This window comes from Ambystoma mexicanum, chromosome 3q (assembly GCF_040938575.1).
Source record: "Ambystoma mexicanum isolate Mex_15411 chromosome 3q, UKY_AmexF1_1, whole genome shotgun sequence".
Lineage (NCBI taxonomy): Eukaryota > Metazoa > Chordata > Amphibia > Caudata > Ambystomatidae > Ambystoma > Ambystoma mexicanum.
Window position 1 is genome coordinate 146,977,636 of NC_090926.1, and position 18,917 is coordinate 146,996,552.

Consider the following 18,917-nt stretch of genomic DNA (forward strand, 5'->3'; position numbering starts at 1 on the left):
GAGGCATTGCTCAAAAGAGAGGATCACTGGATTGCGCATCTTGCTCGCTGCCATGATGAAAAGGCGGTCCCTGCAACATGCGAAAGGCGAGCAACTGCCAGTGCCCGCGGGAACATGTTTCAACCAAGAAAAAGAAACGTTCAAAAACTGTGACCATTTCTCAGGTCTTTTAATTGAGTCCAAAGACTGGCTTGTCGATGCTGAGCCTATACCGAGAACCGAATTGGAACTCTCCACATGAAAGGTACAACATGCAGAAAAATGCACACTAAAATTGGAACCTAGTCACATGTAAAAAGCCAAGGTCTTTGGCGTGTATTCATATCCAAACTAATTAATTTGGGAAATTACATGTTGGCTATCCCGTTCTAATTATGAATGTAAATATGTATGCATATAGGTAGGTACTGCATATCACTATGAATGTATCAATGCATGCAGGTGGATATATACATACATGCCTACATGTTGAACTGATGTATGTCGTTTTTACGCGTTTTCTGCAGCATAGACACTAGACTCTTGCAGCACAAGCACCTGCGTCAGGTTCAGTTCATTTCTACATCTTTTTCTTGCTCAAATAACGCCATCCCCCGCGGGAGTGGCATTTGAATATAATGGATTTTCTCTGGGTCCGCGCGCTCCCCGATCCCCGGGGGGAAATGCGGGATTGCTACATTGCTCAGAGATTCCGCACGTGTGCAGTAAATCCTCATGCCGCCGGGAGGTATTCCAGGAATCCGCTCATTTTCACGTGTGCAGTTTGCACGCGTTGCTCCGCGTTCTCTTGTGCCTGCAGAGACGGGGCACAGTCAGTGCAAATGTATATCTGAATTAGGGTGACCAGACGTCCGGGCTCCCCCGGGAGTTTTTTCATTATTGAAACCCTTTCCGGGGTTTGCACGGTAATTATTTTCACAACACTTTCAGAATTATGAAGTTGGAGGTTTGGCTCGAACCCCCAACCTCTCAGGTACAAGGCAGAAACACTTACTGACTGTGCCACAAAGACTGGCTTGGAAATTATTGTACAGCAAGCCATGTAATATCAATTAGAGCTAAGGCTCGTTTTGAATTAACCTGCCACGATTCACAGACAAAACTGCACAAAGGAGATTATATACAGTTTATAGTGGAAAGGAGAAGTGCTGGAAATATGGTTGGGGGTGGTTGTGGGGGCGTGTTGGGGGAGGGGCGGTAATTGGTGGGCTGCGATGGGGTAGTCACTCTTTTATGTTGTTGGCCGTCCCGGTTTTTTGTTTTGAAAATCTGGTCACCCTACCTGAATGGCAGCCATCATAGCCGAGTCCACCGCAAGCATGCGCATTGAAGGAGTCGCCCCTCAAAAGGATGGAATGCGTGCCGTAAGGGTTGCAGACTTCACCACCCAAGAGGTGTCGCACATTTCCTTGCTGCACACAGGCATTCACCGATCAGATCAAGGGACGGAGCCAGACTTGGTGCTCTTTTTATTTTGGGCTATTTAGCACTTAGCGCCACCTATAAGCCAAAACTATTGCATTACAGTACAGATAGGGAGAATAACATATGAGGAGCAACACAAAGCATGTAGGTGTTGCTTGGTCATTTGCCCACCCATTGACTGCCCATGACTATGCTAATCCCTATGCCCATCCCCACCAAGTTCCTGCCCCTACTCTCCCGCCCCAAAGAGCTCCTCATGGAACTCTATGAATTCGCTTTATTCAAGCATTACCATCAAACTGTGTGCTCAAAGTGCCTGCCAGTGTTTTTTCAAAGCAGAGTTAATTACTTAATTGGAGTTGTAAATGCACTACTGGTGTAATACAAATGTCTTAACCAGCTCTGCCTTCAGCCACTCGATGTATAAGCACCATGTGTGTCCTTCACTGAAGTCTTGTTAAAAGCAAGCATCGACAAAGCCAACCCTTTTGGCTTGTGTTATAGGTATTACGCATTTTCAGGCACTGCTATTAGATGTCTAATCAATTTCCAGCTGACATGCAGAAATGGTAAAGTCCTAAACAGGACTAGATGGAGAGTATAGGGTGCAATGTAAAACACCATTATTACTGAGGAGGCCCGGCTCAGCATTCTGTGGTTACCAGTATAATTGATGAATAATGCCCCCTGCCAACATGTGTGCTTAATATGCGTTTCTGCTCCAGAACACACGATCAGGAGTGGTCAGGGCTTTGGTTGAATTTTCTTTCAGCTGCTGGTCCGAAAGAACGCTGCCCCCTTTAGGATAAAGTTCTGTCTCTGAATGACCACACACCCTGCTTCCTTTTCATGATCAGGAACGAGGGAAAGTCAACTTGCAACCGAGAACAAAGCCCGGTTGAAACAGATGTTTTCAAAATCCAATTTGAACAAAAAAGCGACATGCTCCAACAATGGAGATAACTTTTAAAAACGATGTAGTGACAGTGCCGCCTACACCTCAAGCTACATTGTGAATGTCAATCAACCTCCATGTAAATCCCGAAGAAGATCTATTGGAAGCCGACACCTGTTCATGTGTTGCTGGTAAAACCCGATCACAGTCTACCACTTGCACCCACATTTCACTTCAGTCCATGATAGCAGCTGTCATTTGTGAATTTCTACTCTCTTGCACTTCATGTGTTTATTCACAGTGAATAGTTTCCATATTTTCATTTCCTGAGTCGCACGGTGTGAAGAATTTGACCATTGTGGGCGTGCGCTCGCCTGGGCTTCTTCAAATGTTTAATTAAATGGAATCATGGTAGACCAACCTCCGGAAAATGCTCACACCACAGCAAATGCATAGGCCTGTGTACTCTGGATGGACACAGCCTACAGCCTACAGGCACAGTCCACCCTGTCACAATTAGTTGAAATGTGACAGCCAGGAGTACTCTAGGCCATCTCCAGGAAGGGGGAGAACTAAGCTTTGCCTTTCCATGTCCAGCCTGATTAACTAACAAGGGCTTCATGGATCAGCCCTGCTCTTTTGTTAGTCCCTGCAGCTGGTGGCAGTGATTAACATACCAATTAGAGAGTACTTTAAATAGGCCCACATGGGGCCTGGCTGCAGAGGTTAACAAAGGAGACAGGAAACCCAACAACCTTTCATATGCAACTGTGTCAACCTGATGCCAGATCCCGCCCACAGTATCAATGACAGTGGGCTGTCATGTCTGGGACACAAAACTCCTGTGGTCAGAGGCACTGCGGCTAGCCTCACTGTGGTCACACAGCAGTGGGTGCAGCCAGGACAGTATATTACTGGGCCTCATTGTGCGGTTCGTAGGTTTGATGGAGTAAGTGCCCCTTGGGATAGTAGAGTTCAGTTGGCGAGGTGAAACGACACAGCGCTGTATAGCGGTGAAAGACTCAATCACTGTCCCATGTCTGTTGGGTAATGATCTTCCTCACCCCGGGATAGTCATGGCGGCTAACAGATTGAAAGCCAAAGAGGCCACCAGAATGAAGACTCTCGGAGCCTTAGAGTGCTTCTAGAGGGATTATGCGAGGAGCTATCGTGGCCAGTAGCCCCTGGTCCAGTGCCACAGAGTGCTGAGTTGCCTACTCCTGTGGGAGAGGGGCCAGTAGCCACTGAGGACCCAACTTTGGTAGCAGGGGACTCAGTGACTTCAGAGTTGCCTGGCACAGCACAGGAGCCTGAGGTGGAGGAACAGGTAAGTTCAGATCTGAAGGGCCTGCCCAAGCTGGATGAGTTTACATCAGCTGGGGGCCCAGATCAGACTACCTTCTTTAATGCCCAGAAAGAGTGTCCCACTCTGGAGGGCCTGTGGAAGCAGGCCGAAGAGTAGGCTAAGGATGAGGCCCCTGTATTGTTCAAAGTGTACTGGGAGGATGGCCTCCTGTATAGTGAGCCAAAAGACTTTGAAGGTTGGCGATTCCCCAATGCCACAGAAAGTTCCTTTTGAATTTGGCTCACCAAATTCCTTTAGTGGGTCACTTGGGAGTGACTAAGACATCATACCGGTTCTCTGGGCACTTTTACTGGCCCCAGATTGGTGTAAAAGTGAAGGAATTTGTCTGTTCCTGCCCAACTTGTCAGGCTTCTGGCAACTCAGGCTGTGCCACAAAGGCCCCCTTAATTCCACTACCCGTGGTTGGGCGACCTTTTGAGAGAATAGGCGTGGATATTGTGGGTCCTTTAGATCCTGAAACCAGCTCAGGGAACAGATACATCTTGGTGGTGGTGGACCGCGCCACTAGATACTCCGAGGGTGTCCCTCTGAGGAGCCTCCAAGCTCCCATGGTTGTGAAGGCTCTGATCGGGATATTCTCCCCGTGTTGGTTTCCCCAAGGAAGTCGTTTCTGACAGGGGAACAAACTTCATATCAGTGTATTTGAAGGCTATGTGGGATTAGTGTGGAGTCACCTAGTGGTTCTCTACATCCTTCCATCCACAAGCGATTGGGTTTGATGAGTGGTTCAACAAGACCCTGAAAGGCATGATAGGTGGCATAGAAGAGTACCTGCCAAGAAAATTGGATATTTTCCTGCCATGCCTACTGTTCGCCGCCAGGGAGGTGCCACAGAACGGATCAGGGTTTAGTCCCTTTGAGCTTTTGTTTGGACACCCTGTATGAGGTCCTCTCAGTCTAGTGAGAGAGGGATGGGAGGGCAACCTCTCATCCCCCACATGAGATGTGGTGGACTATATACTTGGACTTCTGTCTAGAACGACAAAGGACATTGAACAGTCAACAAAGAACCTCAGGCCAGTCAGGAGCTGATGAAGCACTTGCATGACCAGAAGGCCACAGTGACAGTTGATTCTCCAGGCCAGTGGGTATGGATTATCGAACCTGTCGAACCCAGTGCCATTCAGGACAAGTGGACTGGGCCTTACTGTGTGCTTGAAAAAGTCAGTGAGGTAAATTATCTCATTGACATGAAAGGACCTAACCAGATGTGCAGGGTCTTTCACGTCAACCAGCTAAAACCCCATTACAGTCGGGATGACTTGGTGATGGCTTTAGTGACAGATGAAGAGACTGAGAAGGAGACCGATCCCCTCCCAGACCTCCTGCGCACTGAAGCCACAGATGGGTCAGTTGAAGGTGTCAACCTTGCAACAGATTTGTCAGAACAGCAGCTGACAGATTGTCACTGTTTGCTGGGACAGTTTGCCAGCCTGTTTTCGCTCACTCCTGGTCGCACAGATTGGTGCACCCATGATGTGGACACTGGACACAGTAAACTGGTGAAGAGTAGGATTCACCTGATGTCCGATAAGGTCAGGGACACCATCAAGGAGGAAGTTTCCAAGATGTTGTCCCTTGGAGTAATAGATCCATCACATAGCCCCTGGGCTAGCCCAGTGGTACTGGTCCCTAAAAAAGACCAGTGGTGGGAAGACTGAAGTCCGATTTTGTGTAGACTACAGGGGGCTCAATTCTGTCACGAAGACAGATGCTCACCCCATTCCTCTATAGGCAGATTAGCTCATCGACAAGCTTGGCGCTGCCAAGTTCATGAGTACCTTGGACCTCACGGCAGTGTACTGGCAGATTAGCTTGACAGATTGAGCAAGAGAGAGGTCAGCATGCTCCACCCCAGAAGGACATTATCAGTTCACTGTGATGCCCTTTGGATTGAAGAATGCCCCTGCCACTTTTCAGAGGATGGTTAATCAGGTTCTGTCTGACTGGAAAATGTCAGTGTTGCCTATTTAGATGACATTGCTGTGTTCAGCCACAGCTGGGAGGATCACCTATCCCACATGAAACAAGTGCTTCATGTGCTGCAGAATGCAGGTCTGACTATCAAGGCCATGACGTGCCAGATAGCGCATGGTACAGTGACTTACCTAGGCCACCTGGACGGTGGAGGTAAGAAACAACCTCTGCAAGTTCATGTACAGGCTGTGAAGGATCGGGACATCCCCACCACACAGACACAGGTGAAAGCCTTATGCGGTCTCACTGGCTACTAGCGGTCGTTCATCAAGGGATATGGGACCATTGGCATGCCCATGAATGGTGTAACCTCCAAGAAAATGCCAAAACCTGGACTCCTGTCGGTCGAACCTCCTTTCACGATTTGAAGGATGAATTCTGTCAGGCTCCAGTACTGAAAGTGACAGACTATGGTCAGGAGTTCATTATCCAGACAGCCACTGCGATTTTGCGATTGCAACAGCGCTAGCGCAGCTGAACTCTCAAGGGGTAGAGCAACCTGTTGACTACATTAACAGGTGATTGACAAAAAGGGAAAGATACTGGGCCATCGTTGAAAAAGAAGCTTACGTGGTCGCATGGGCAGGGAAGAAGCTGAAGCCCTACATCTTTGGGTCGCACTTCACTATCCAAACAGACCACCGGCCTCTTAGGTGGTTAATGGCCATTCAAGGGGAGAGCCCTAAGCTTTTACTCTGGGCCATATCCCTACAGTGATTAGATATGGACATCCAGCACAAACCAGGCTTCCACGCATGGAAATGCAGATAGCCTAAGCCAGTACTTTCACCTACTTTCGACGAACCAGACCCTCAGTCGGTGGTGGTTCACATGTTGCGGCTGGGGGTATGTGAGCAATTTGACCATCGGCATGGTGGGCATGCGTTCGGCTGGACTTTTTGAAATGTTTAATTAAATGGAATGATGGTAGACCCACCTCAGAAATATGTGTGGGGCTAATCCGCACACATTTTCCTATGCTCACACCACAGCAAAAGCATAGACCTGTGTACTCTGGGTAGACAGAGCCTACAGGCACAGTAAACCCTGTCAAAGTTAGTTGGAATGTGACAGCAAGGTGTATACTATGTTATCTCAAAGAAGGGGGAGGACCAAGCTTCCCCTGCCATGGCCAGCGTGATTAAATAACCAAGGATCCATGGATCCGCCCTGCTCTTTTGTTAGGCCCTGCAGCTGGTGGCAACATACCAATTAGTGGGTACTTCAAACAGACCTACATGGGGCCTGGCTGCAGAGGTTAACAAAGGAGACAGGAAACCCAACAATCTTTCATATGTAACTGTGTCAACCTAAAGCCAGGTCCCACCCTCAGTATCAATGACGGTGAGCTGTCATGTCTGGGACTGTGTGTTTACAGTAGGCAACCGCGGTAGGGGGACCCCATTCATAAGTTACAAGGTTGTTTGCAGGAGCCAGAGAGTCTAGTCTCACCGCAGTTTCAAGGGAGACCTGTCACTTTAATCAGAAACCACAGAGAGATCCATCAACTAGAGAGTCTCTTTGATCAACAACAGACAGCAAAATGGGTGGGACTTAGTATCACAAGTTTTTGCTCCTTTACCTTTCCTGTTGCAAAGCACTCTGGTTAGGACCTCATGCATATAGGAGATTGTTGGTAGGGACCCCAGGATGGGTTCATTAAGTTAGGCTTAGCCTACAACAATCACTGTGGCCCATTTGGCTTTAAAAGAGGGCTGAGCCCTCTTTTGGCAGATCATCTGACGACTTCACAAGAGGTAACACAGAAGAACTCAACCAGGGACCCTGGCTGGCATCTGCCTTACATCTTCCACCAGTGAGGGAAGCAAATCCCTCCCCTAAACATCTGCCATGGAACAGAGGGAGATCCAGAACTCAGAGGACTCTCCAGCCACTCCAGTATGATACCCAGACAGCACACAGCCTGCCCTGATAGGCTCTGCAACAAGTTTCCTAGGTAGGAAGTGCCAGAGAGTACCTGAGCCTACAACCAAGGACAAGGCCGCTGCCTGCAACACCCTCCTCAGCTTTGGGCCGTCTGACGTTAAACCTGATCGATCCATTGTTGCACATGTTTATCATGGCATGTTTCAGAGGGAGGTTTTGATTGTGGGTTTTTCATGTGGGTTTACCCTTTATGGGGGTTGTATCTTCTCTGGATAATACAGTTTTCAGGGTGATTGCCCATTTATATCATCGCTGAGTGTAGAGGAAGATATCAGTGACCCGTACTTCGGCATTGGGGCCTGGTATCTATCAGAGCAAGGGATGTTCAGGTTATCCTGCACAGCCTTGCTTTTTTAAACTTTCCTTTACCACTTTTGGTGCTGATGATGACAAATCAAGGCACGAACGTTGGAGATTCTCAAAGGGTCATGGTGGAGATCTAGGTGGCAGGCCCTCGTGAGGGGGGCACCTATTTTACTGGTCCTGGTGGAGTTCAGGAAGTGCATTGTTAAGGCCAGGTATAGAGAGAAATCAGTCATAGAGCTACAGGATTGATAGCAGAAATCAAATGCAAGGCGACTGGCCTTCTGGCAAGATGCCATTTTAAGACTACTGACCTACTGGAAAGATGTGAAAAAACCTGGTCCATAGTCACAGTATATGTCAGCATTAATATCAAGTCTACAGTACGTGGTGACGTCAGTCTACATATATTGAAGTGTTTAGCTGCTGTCTTTATTGTGCATCCTTTACGACGGCCCATCTGCCACACACAATTGTAAAATTACTAGAAATGAGTCACCAAAGGCTCTTGGAATTGTTAACATGTCAAGTGCACCTGAAGAAGAAGGCAAGTGAGCCACCCTTTCTATTGTTTACGTGGCCAATTGTAGTGTGTGGCCCACTGACATTTGTTTAACTTTCTGTTTCGTGCCTGGCTGCGCTCTTTGCATTTCTGTTTTGCGCCTCTCACTATGTAGAGGACTTACCTCACCTTCGATGCTTGGCATTGATTGTGGGCCCTGCGGGTCGGATGGTCTTCATTACTACTTGAAATGTTTGTCACGTGGGTAAAAGACTCCATCTTGCCTTTCTCGCGGGATATCAGAGATGCTGTGCCACATTTAAAAGTCACACATTTGGTAAGATGCATGGTCTAACCAGAGACTTCCTGTGCAGGCAGCTATAGAAAGCAGGCAGACCCTTGGCGCGCAGTCAATATGCTTACCCTAACATGCGTGTTGTGGCCCCTACTTCTGGAAAGGTTAACATCATATACTTGAAAGGTCACTTAATCAACTTCTTTCCTCTTTTAGACGTTCTTGTGACTCAAGGGCAATCGCCTTCCTTTCTGTAAATATGTATTTGTGATAAATCCATAGTTGTTTAGATTTCGGATAGTGTGTTTTTTCTCTTCATATCCTTACAGTATGCTCAAGACCTGGAGATCCACATGTTGCAAACTGTTCTTTATTAAAAGCCAAGCATGTTTTTTGTCTCGGTGCTTGTGTTCTCGTACCACAGAATGGCCCTAAAGTAGAAGAATTGGCCCTGGATTTTGGATTGAGAAGTGGTAAACTTGAGCAAGCAGGTCTGGTGCAATGGTGCACTTTTCCATTTAGCACTACATTATGATGCTGCAATCGTTTTCAACATCCCTCCCTAACCAGGGGATTTTTGTTAGTTAGGAGCAGGGTTGGGGTCATGAGTTGCCCCAGTGTCATATGTCCAACTGTATGTTAGTTTTGAGGGTTTGGATCTCAGAGGTGATCCAGGGCTGAGGGCTCGGATGGGAGGGGGTGAAGGTGCATGCATGATAGTGGTGGTCAAAGGAACTCCTAAGTGTATAGCGAAAGTCATAAAAAGCACAATCAATGGAAAAGTCATGAATGGGGTCAAGAGTGGGAGTAGGCGGGTGAGAGGAGCAAGTGCTGGGCGGAGGATAGAGGAGTTTGGAGATCCTGGGAGAACGTGAGCATTGGGTTTGAGGGGTGGAGGTGCGGGGAGTGTGAGGTAGAAGTTAGACTGAGTTGTGGCTGACAACTATGAGAAAAGGGGAGAAGAGTAGAAGGAGGGATGGAGCGAAGTCAGGGTGCATGATGGAGGTAGAAAAAATAGTCAAGTAAACTGAGTGAAGGAAGGGTGCAGCCCAAGAGGCAGATGGTAAGCGAGTAAGGTGAAAGGTAAGGGGGGAGTTTGCCTGGAAAGGAGTAGGTGTACGTTCTGAGGTAAGTGGAAATGAGGCAATGGGTAAGCAAAATACACTTAGGCCCAAAACAGGGATCTCCCTTAATCCCTTGAGGGAACAGTAGATCCTGGTGAATGTAGAGTCACTGGGTCAAAGGTCGAAGGGTCCCTATGTGTGTAGAGGCAGTATTCAGGTAAAGTATGAGCAGAGGAAGTCTTGGCATGAGCAGCGGCCCTGGGCCATTTCCTTCCCCTATGTGCCCAAACAGGGAGTTACCCATTGCTATTTTTGGACCTTAATGGTATGCCATACTCTTGCTGAATGGCAACATTCCCGAATACATTTTTGCTGAATGTTTACCTCTTTTTTTCCACAGATGGTAAGTATGGGTAAGGTATATAGCAGGGTGGGTTGGACAGAAGGTATTGGCGGGGACCCCCTCTGCTTTCTGTGTTAAAAAAAAAGAAGTGAAAAACTGTGAAGTTGGCATTCGGCAAAAGAAACCGGCAAAGCCTCATAGATCCTTGTCAATAACTATCCCATTGCTGTCTGATTAGAAATGCAATGGTACAAGAGGGTCCCCCTCACAGATTGCATTGTCAATATCGAGGATGTATTGTGATAATGTTTCTTGACAATTACACGATTTTACTAACCCCTTGGCGCTTAATAAGGCAAAGGCCGACATTTTAAATCAAATAGTTGTGATTTGATGATAATAAACGTGATGTGATGTAAAGACATCAAAATATCTGTGCTGGTTTATGTTGTTTTCAATGTTAATGTCTTATGTAGACCACATTGCTTACCTTAAATGGTGTCCAGCCATTCAGGTTTTGCTGGATCTCATTCGACAATGGTCCACACTGTCCTTAATGATGTCTGTCACTTCGGTCCAGACCCATATTCTCAAGTATTTCATTAATAGTAGGCATTATCTGTCATGTCCTATTGCAAGTGTATTCTTTGGCACAGTGGAAGAGTGGCTTTGTTAAGCATGGTCCATAGAACCTTGTGATGGGGGAAATCTTTGGACAGACACAGGGGTGTTGCTAGGTCTGGAAAAGATTTGGGGCTACGCTATTTTGGGGACTATCAGGGGACTTGGGTCTAGCTATCCTTTGTGGTTGTAACCCCTGAGCTTCCATCCAGGGCTAAAACCAAAAGACACTGGGCTATATCCCCCTTAGCCCCCCACCCCCCATCTCCCAGCAACGCCTCAGGACAGACAGGAACAGATCTGGTTGGAAAGAGTGAGCATGGGCAGGGATGAAGAGAGAACGTTTATTGCAAGCAAGATTGGAGTATTGCCTGCGAGAGAGAGGCAAGGGGTAGAATCTGGGATGAGAGTGAGGGCAACAATGCAGGAGGGAGGCACTAATAAATGGGAGACATAAACAGGCAGCTTGATAAAGAGCAATATGAAAGATAAAAGCTTGGCAGGTTAAAAATGGCCCTGTTGAAGAAGGGACTGAGAAGTATATTATAGAAGAGAGGTACAGCAAAGACAGTAGTGGAGAGACTAGAGGTGAGAGAGAGTTGGGGCTGACAGAAAAACATCACAGAAAGAGACAGCAAAGGGTTGCACGTCTACAGAGAGAAAGTGAGATGGAAGAGAGAGATGGGGAGACGTAGACCATTAGAGGAAGGACAGAGAAGGGGAGACCTGCCATTTAGATATAGACCATGGACAGGTTTCGGGGGACTACATTTATTCATGAGAACGTGCAGAGGCCGGTGGCGGAACGGGACGGCAAGACTACGGCAGGGGGCAAGAAAGATTGCCCAAGAGTAGACAGGATAGGGCAGGGGAGCAGGGTGAACCCTGAGAGAAGCAATTCAAGAAATGGGAGAGTGGGGACAGGCATTTGCCACCGTACCCCACCGATGAGCAATTAAGCATTGCAGAGGTCATTGCCAGTCTATCAGAGGACTGCCCCACCAAAACCACCTAGCAGGCAGTGAGCAGACAGATCCTGCACGCATCTATCTGCCCGAGAGCCATGGGTGTGCAGCTGGATAAAGTTTTCAAACCGGCCTAGGGGGTGAAAGACTGGGTGATCCCGTCAGGTCAACTCAGGAAGAGTGAAAACACCCTCTCTGTTTATTTCTGGAAACTAAAAGGAACTGTTGAACACTTTGTTTTGCACCCTTCACTTGATTTGGGATACTTGAATTGTTTGCAGAACTTTGATCAGATTGGGAATTGTTTGCTGAACCCCTTTGTTGAAGAGGGGGGTCCTATGTTGTTGAAAGACTGTCCCTTTACTTCCATATCACATCCGGACACTTGGAAACATGATCACCCTGCCACTTTATATTTAATTTATTTTATTATCCTAACAATATTTTTCTTTAGTAGTGTACAATAAAGGTATTACAAAGTGTTGAACTCTTTAACTTTGTGCCGAATCTCCTGTTTAAAACATTGTGGCAAACCAACAATCACACTCACACTAGAGTCCGTTTACCACACCTGGAATGCATGTTTTGTCTCCTGCCATAGGCCGGTAAAATGCATGCAAATGACCTGCTGAATACGAACATTCTAAAGCCTGCTAAAGCTAGGAATGCAGCACAATCACCATCCACCTTTCTCACCTAGGACCACAGCTACATGTACACTCCTTTTCCTTAACACTATGCTGAAACAGAGCTCTCACATCATGTTTTATAGCTCCTGGCATTTGTAGTGCATGTCATGGTGCATTCCTGTGCATAATAAAAACGCGGGACTACATGCGCCAAAAGGTAATATGATGTGAGCATAAAAGACAAACCTCAAACCTGACATGACGCAACGTGAGATCTCTTCAAACTACCCAATGGGTGCTCTACTTTCAGAGTCACAGAAACCGGGGCAAGCATGTGGGGGTTACAGGCTTGTAGACCTAATTTGGCACATACAAGTATCTTGCTGCTGTGCATTGTGTAGATCTGCAAATAAAGGTATCACGTGCACAAGCGCATGATGAGAGTATGTCAATAATGCTACAACGGGGGAAAGGCAATGTAATTATAAGATACATTAAAACATTGTATTTTCATGTGTCAACTTGTAACAGGATTATTAAACACCGATGTATATAATATGTTGTCCTAAATGTATTTCCCTAAATATTTTTGATCATCATTGGACATATTCATTGATGAAATTGTGATGACACATTTTGGTATGTTCACTTGATTACCTAAGTGTTTCTTTGAATAACGGGATACCATTCATTCTTTCTGTAATATTTTGCACCCTTTATGCCAGGGGTCTGTTTACCTCTCCTGCATCCAGGCGTGCATTCGGATACTACATTTTCTCTAAACCAATGAAGGTGCGACAGACTGCGAGGTATGATTGCGGGATTTGTAAAGTTAAAAAAAATATCAGGCAGCCTGATTAAGTATAGTTTAAAGTCTGTATTACAATAACTGAGGATGACAACTATACTAAGAATTTGCATAGTCAATTCTCGCGAGAATTATCACTCTGAGGAGAGAGACACTGTGTCACGTGGCGATGAAAGGTATAATGTTGCAGGCAGCTTTTAGGTTAAGTTGCAGGATTTGTTTGTTTGGTTGATCTGCTGATGGAGAGAGGACCAGTCAACAAATACGATTCGGATATGGCGCCAATTTTAGAAGGAACCAGGGGTTGACCCTTAGATAGTATCATGCAGAAGGCAAGGGATTCCAGGGTGGAGGTATGCTTGGAAGTCTGGCAGATCTTGGATTGTCTGGCATGCAGCACAAGCAGGGTGTAATCCATATGTATCCACAACGTCAGGTTAAGGCTCAGTATGATTTCGGACAGCAGGGACATGGATGCATCAAGGGGGAAAGTGAGCAGTGAAGAGCCTTGCCACGCTCTGCCATCTACTCTTCGACTGGTAGAGCGGAATGGACCCCTTTTGTCTTGCTGCAGTCTGTTGGCAATAAAGATCTCAGCCGGCAACGCAGGAACCAGTTGCACAAACCAGACTAGTGCTTTATGAGCTACGGTGCCAGAAGCAGCAGGCGGATGTAGGAGAATGGGGGGATTGGAGCCAAGTTCCTCCAAAAGGCGGTGCACTCTCTCATATCAAGGAGTGTGGATTCGAACCAATGGGAGGGTCAGGCAGGAGTGTGGATTCCAACCAATGGGAGGGTCAGGAAGGAGTGTGGATCCCAACCAATCGGAGGGTCAGACAGGAGTGTGGATTCCAACCAATGGGAGGGTCAGGAAGGAGTGTGGATCCCAACCAATGGGAGGGTCAGGAAGGAGTGTGGATTCCAGCCAATGAGAGGCTCAGGCCGCATTGAAAGATGTTGAGGAGGTTTTTCTTTTGATTCACATCTGAAGTCGGCTAATGGGGGATTTCCTCATACTGTTGCTAATGCATGGCTGCTTCAAAGTAGAACGGTAATTGCTGGGATGAGTCTAGGAAAAGCTTTTTAAGAATAGAGTTATAATGTTTGTTGATGTGAACACTCAGGCTGGGTATTCAAGTCTATGCAAGGGGGGGGCTGCTGATTCATGTTGGGCAGAGCTCTTAGTAGGATTTTAATCTCTGGCTGTTTCTTCCATCTCTTCCCTGATTCGGACACCTTTCCTTTTTAACTATGTAAAACCACAGGCACTCAACGTATTGCTTATGGAGTCCGTGTATCTCACCTTTTGCTGGCATAGTCCTGTCCGCTGCCAGTCTCGGAGCTGGGCACCTGATGCTGGAGGTTGAGCACTATGTCACCAGGATCAGCCTTGTTCACATCGGCAGAGTAGAGTTCTTCCGAGAGGCTTCTGATCTCAGTATCTGTAATGGCGTACAATGACGGAACTTGGTTCCCAGCAGCCCCTTGAAAAGCAGCAGAGAGTATGACCAGTCAACACAGGCTAACAAGCAGGGGACACATTCAACAATGTACTTGCAGACACGTCCAACTGACATCCCAATAAGAATCATTAACATTGACCCCTTATAGTAAGCCAGCAATGGTCCTCCATATTTAGTTGATCACCACTGATAACAGAAAAAGTAGGATGCGGCCAGCATTATTGCTTAAAGCCTGCTCAGTTCAATGCCTGGATTTAAACAGTCAACCTTTCTTCCCAATATCTTTTCAATGTCTCCTCAGGGTCAGCCAGACATGTTTAGCATGAAGCCCCATAGCCATGGGAGAGAGAGAGGGAAATGGGCTGAATTCTCTTCCAGGAAGTTACATCCTTCCCCTGGATTTCCCTGTATTTCTCCACCATATAAGGCAGTAATTCACAGCACTATTTTTAGGTGCCCGTACTCAGGAATTATATTTTCCCATCCCTACATGTATGCAAAAGCCTAATGTATCTTGAATATCTTCAGTTGCCCCTGTTGGCGAGTTAATGGAGAGAGTCTACCTATATCCCATGTGTGGATTTTATTAGCACCTCATATCACATGCAATTTGAAGGGGAGACTGGTATGTTAGTCGAGAGTGTCGTAATAGCTGTGAGAACCCTGAGGGTATTCTCACTTCTGGATCCAATGGATCCTCTTCTCCAGGGACCAGAGAAACGCCATTGCTCCTGGATCCTGACCCAGGGGGAGGAGAAACAAGGGAGGCTCACCTAAGTGGAGGGTCCTTGGGAACTGGGAATGGGGTACCCTTAGCAGAGACATGGCATCCCCATTATCCTGTGGAGACTCAACCAAACCCTCCCCCAAACGTTATGTTATTGTAAAGCTATTCTTTCTCATTTCCCCACATGTAACCCCTAACAATACTGCGATGAAGAAGAGGCAACTAGGATTAATGAATACCACACACTGTTACCACTTTGGTACTGGGACGAGCAAGATGCCTGCAAGGATCCGGCATGTCCCTATCATTATGGTCAGGCAAGTCTCATTAGAGACCCACACCTGCAGCCTGTCAAGGGTCTGCAGGTGTATAAAAAGAGACTGGTAGAGCAGAGCAGGGAGAAAGAGGGAGACCTGAATGGAAGAAGCCAGCAGGGACCGTGCTCCTAAGGTACCAGGACGGAAGCAAACTGCCCAGAGGACTTACACTGCCCATAGCAAGGGGGTGAGTAAGCGTTGCCATTCTGGGAGCTTCTGTGACTTGAGCTGCTGGAGAGCACAAAGTAAAGAGGACACTGTCTGCGTCTGGGAAACAGCGTTCCGGTCACTGGCATAGGAAGATAGACATGCGGCGGGAGAGTGGAGCAGAAAATGGATGAGTTTCCCACTCTTCACAGTACAGGAGAAGGAAAGGGAACCACTGAGCGGAGAAGCCACAAGCCGGTGAGTGTCAGGGAAGACGTGTGTACACCGGGGCGCTCCTACAAGCATATATTGAATAGTGAATGAATTAAACTTTACAATTACATGAAAATAATGCTAACGGCATACCAAATTAAGTGACACAATGCTTCTTGAATGCGGAACTGAAGGAAGCTTTAAAATCAAACAAAAGTAATGTTTATTGAATAGCTAACTGAATGGAACTGCAAGAATCAAGCGAACCCAATACTTATAGAATATTGAAGTGTTTTGGACTTTAGAAACAGCAAAGCTAATGCATATTGAAGGCAGCACTGAATGGAACTTTATAATTAAGCGGCATGAATGCTTATTGAACTCTGAATTACCTGAAACCCTGAAATTAAGCATTTTAACTGTTGAATGGACTAAACCAAGTGAACCAAATCAATATTCCCAATGTCCAGGGGAAAATGAATTACAAAAAAGAGCACAAGAGTGACAGAGAGTCATAAGAAAGTGGGTGTGAGTAAAACACACTTAGCAGAACTTTTGTGAATATATGCAGAGTAACAAGGCCAAAGACTGGAAAGGATGTGTGACAACTGATGACAGAGCCAAAAGGCTGATAAGGAAAAGCCAGAGGATAGTAAGGATACACATTGAAGCCAAGAGGCCAAGAGTCAGGGATCCTGGTTGTGTGATGTGTAATGGGTGGACCGTTTGGTCTGACAGCTGCGCCTAGACCAGTGAGCCCTACATAGTGAAACTTGACATTGTGATTATAAAGATAAAGTCTTGGGGAAGGGAACCTGAGACTTGTGGAGCTGCATTGTGTGGTCTTGAGAACGAAGGCTCAAGACCTTTTTGTTTTCTATGGACAATCCCAAATGTTACTTGGAGCTCGGGGAAGGGCACCCCGAGAATTGGTTTGGAACTATATCTCCATTAACTGAAGAAAGGTAATCTTGAGACTTTTTAATGGAACTTTCTTGTACTTGGGGAAGGGGAGCTGAAAGGAAGCTGCGAGCTGGAAGAAGCTCAGAACTTTGAGTTCACACTGATTCTTTTGATATCGACATCCCTACACCTTGGTTAGCTTTAGTTGTGAGGGTAAGTATAGGTTTTGGACAAAGAGAGACTTTTAAGTTGAACTCTTGGACTCTGACTTTCCTTAGTTTCGTTCAGTTAGGGAAATCCCAGCTTAGCATAGGGCAATTTAGGCCTTCTAGCATCCTGACATTTATTTTAATAAAGTATCTTGTTTTGAAATACAAAGATGTTGTCTGTGTCCTGCTTCATGATGCCTACACATAGCCCACTCAACCCTATTACGTTTGGGTCAGCCTAGGCACTCCATCCACCCAGATGTGAGGCAGGAAGTCCCGGATGCTTAACGTAGTGCATCTTCTTGTGCTTGAAAAAAATGTCACTGTAGGAGATGTTAAGGTAGTGAGAACACCTCTTCACACTAAGGATTCGAAAGACAGAGTTGGCCTCATTACAACCCTGGCATTAAGGGGTTAACGGCGCCGTAAAAGGCTGCGGCGCCGTTAAACCCTTAACGCCAGATTCACACTTTAACGCCTGCTTTTTGCAGGCATTAAAGTCCAAGGCGCTAAGCGACCTTGGTGCTAATTACGGCACCGTAATTTACGGTGCCGTAATTAGCGCCTTCCCCATTCCCATTGTGCCCTATGGGCCAAAAATGGGAATGGGGAAGGGGTCATGGTGAATGGGGATTTACCGCCCCGCCAACCTTGGAATGGGGCGGTAAATCCGCCATCCACCATGGCGGAATCCGGCATGGACCATGGTGCTAATAGCACCATGGTCCAACGTCAGGGTTGTAATGAGGCCCAGTGTCTTGACCCAATTGGGGTCACTTAGAAGAATTTGAAGAGAGCCACTAGTTTATCAACATCGAAAACGGGATCACGAGTAAAGCCACAACATGTCAAACATGGGTCAAGAAAGGAAAATAAGGTTACTTCAATAGATGATTCAAGAAATCCTGGCTAAAGGAAAATAAAAACATACAGGGCCATTTGGTGTCCTAGCAAAGCTGAAGGGTTGCAAGTCCACCTCTTCCACCATAGACCGCATCCCTGCTTTTGTCTTTAATCGCTGCACTGAACAAGCTGCCCTGTTCTGAGCAAGCCTGATGAACACTTCATTTGTCAACTGGTGTTCATTTCAGGTGACCTAAAAAAGACAAGTCTTGCTTTACCTCCTCATACTCACCATGCATGTTATCCTGCAACGGGCCACACACTCTCAGCACATATTCTTCAAGAGAGCAGCATAGCCCCCAAATAGAGGGTCCTGTCATAGACACACAACTCCTTTCCCATGGAGCACTCAAACTAGAAGACGTGGTAGTCTGCCATCCTAACGTGGCAACCGCTGATCTGGTGAGGTCTCTGCAGGTTCACTTAATGCACAGAAGTAGCTTCCACTCTGTACTTGAATCTCCAAAATACCTTTTGAAGTATGTTTAAAGATCAAGGTGGCTGGAGCACAGGGTGTTCATTTTCACTCATCCTCCACCTTGTCCATGCACTCTATGTACGGTTTAATTATTAGTTCTTTTGAGACAGAGCCGGTTGTCGTACAACAAGCTTGAATAAAACATGATGCAGTAAGTGACTTAATTGGAGTTCCTGGATCCTTGTCGTGACTGAAGGTGTCGCTAGGTGTCCCAGGCACATATTTGATAATCCAAATGGAGGTCATCAAAGACACATATACATGCTGAATTAGACATGTGATACTCCACAGGTGACGTCAGAGATGAAAGACAGAAAGGAAAGAAGACATATTTCCTTGGGCTCTCCAAGTAGGTGCCCAACTAATACCACCTGTCATGCTCGGCTGGTGATGCCACCAAGAAAGACTTGACTCTTA

General features: G+C 46.6%; 1 protein-coding gene across 1 annotated transcript in view; it reads right to left on the reverse strand.

Moving 5' to 3' along the window:
- The window catches only part of LOC138582245 (uridylate-specific endoribonuclease C-like), an 88,229-nt gene that overhangs the window by 45,191 nt on the left and 24,121 nt on the right, over nucleotides 1–18,917 (reverse strand). The window contains exon 2 of the mRNA XM_069653348.1: nucleotides 14,444–14,624. Coding sequence (XP_069509449.1) covers nucleotides 14,444–14,624 — 181 coding nt within the window. The remainder of the gene's footprint in view (nucleotides 1–14,443; nucleotides 14,625–18,917) is intronic.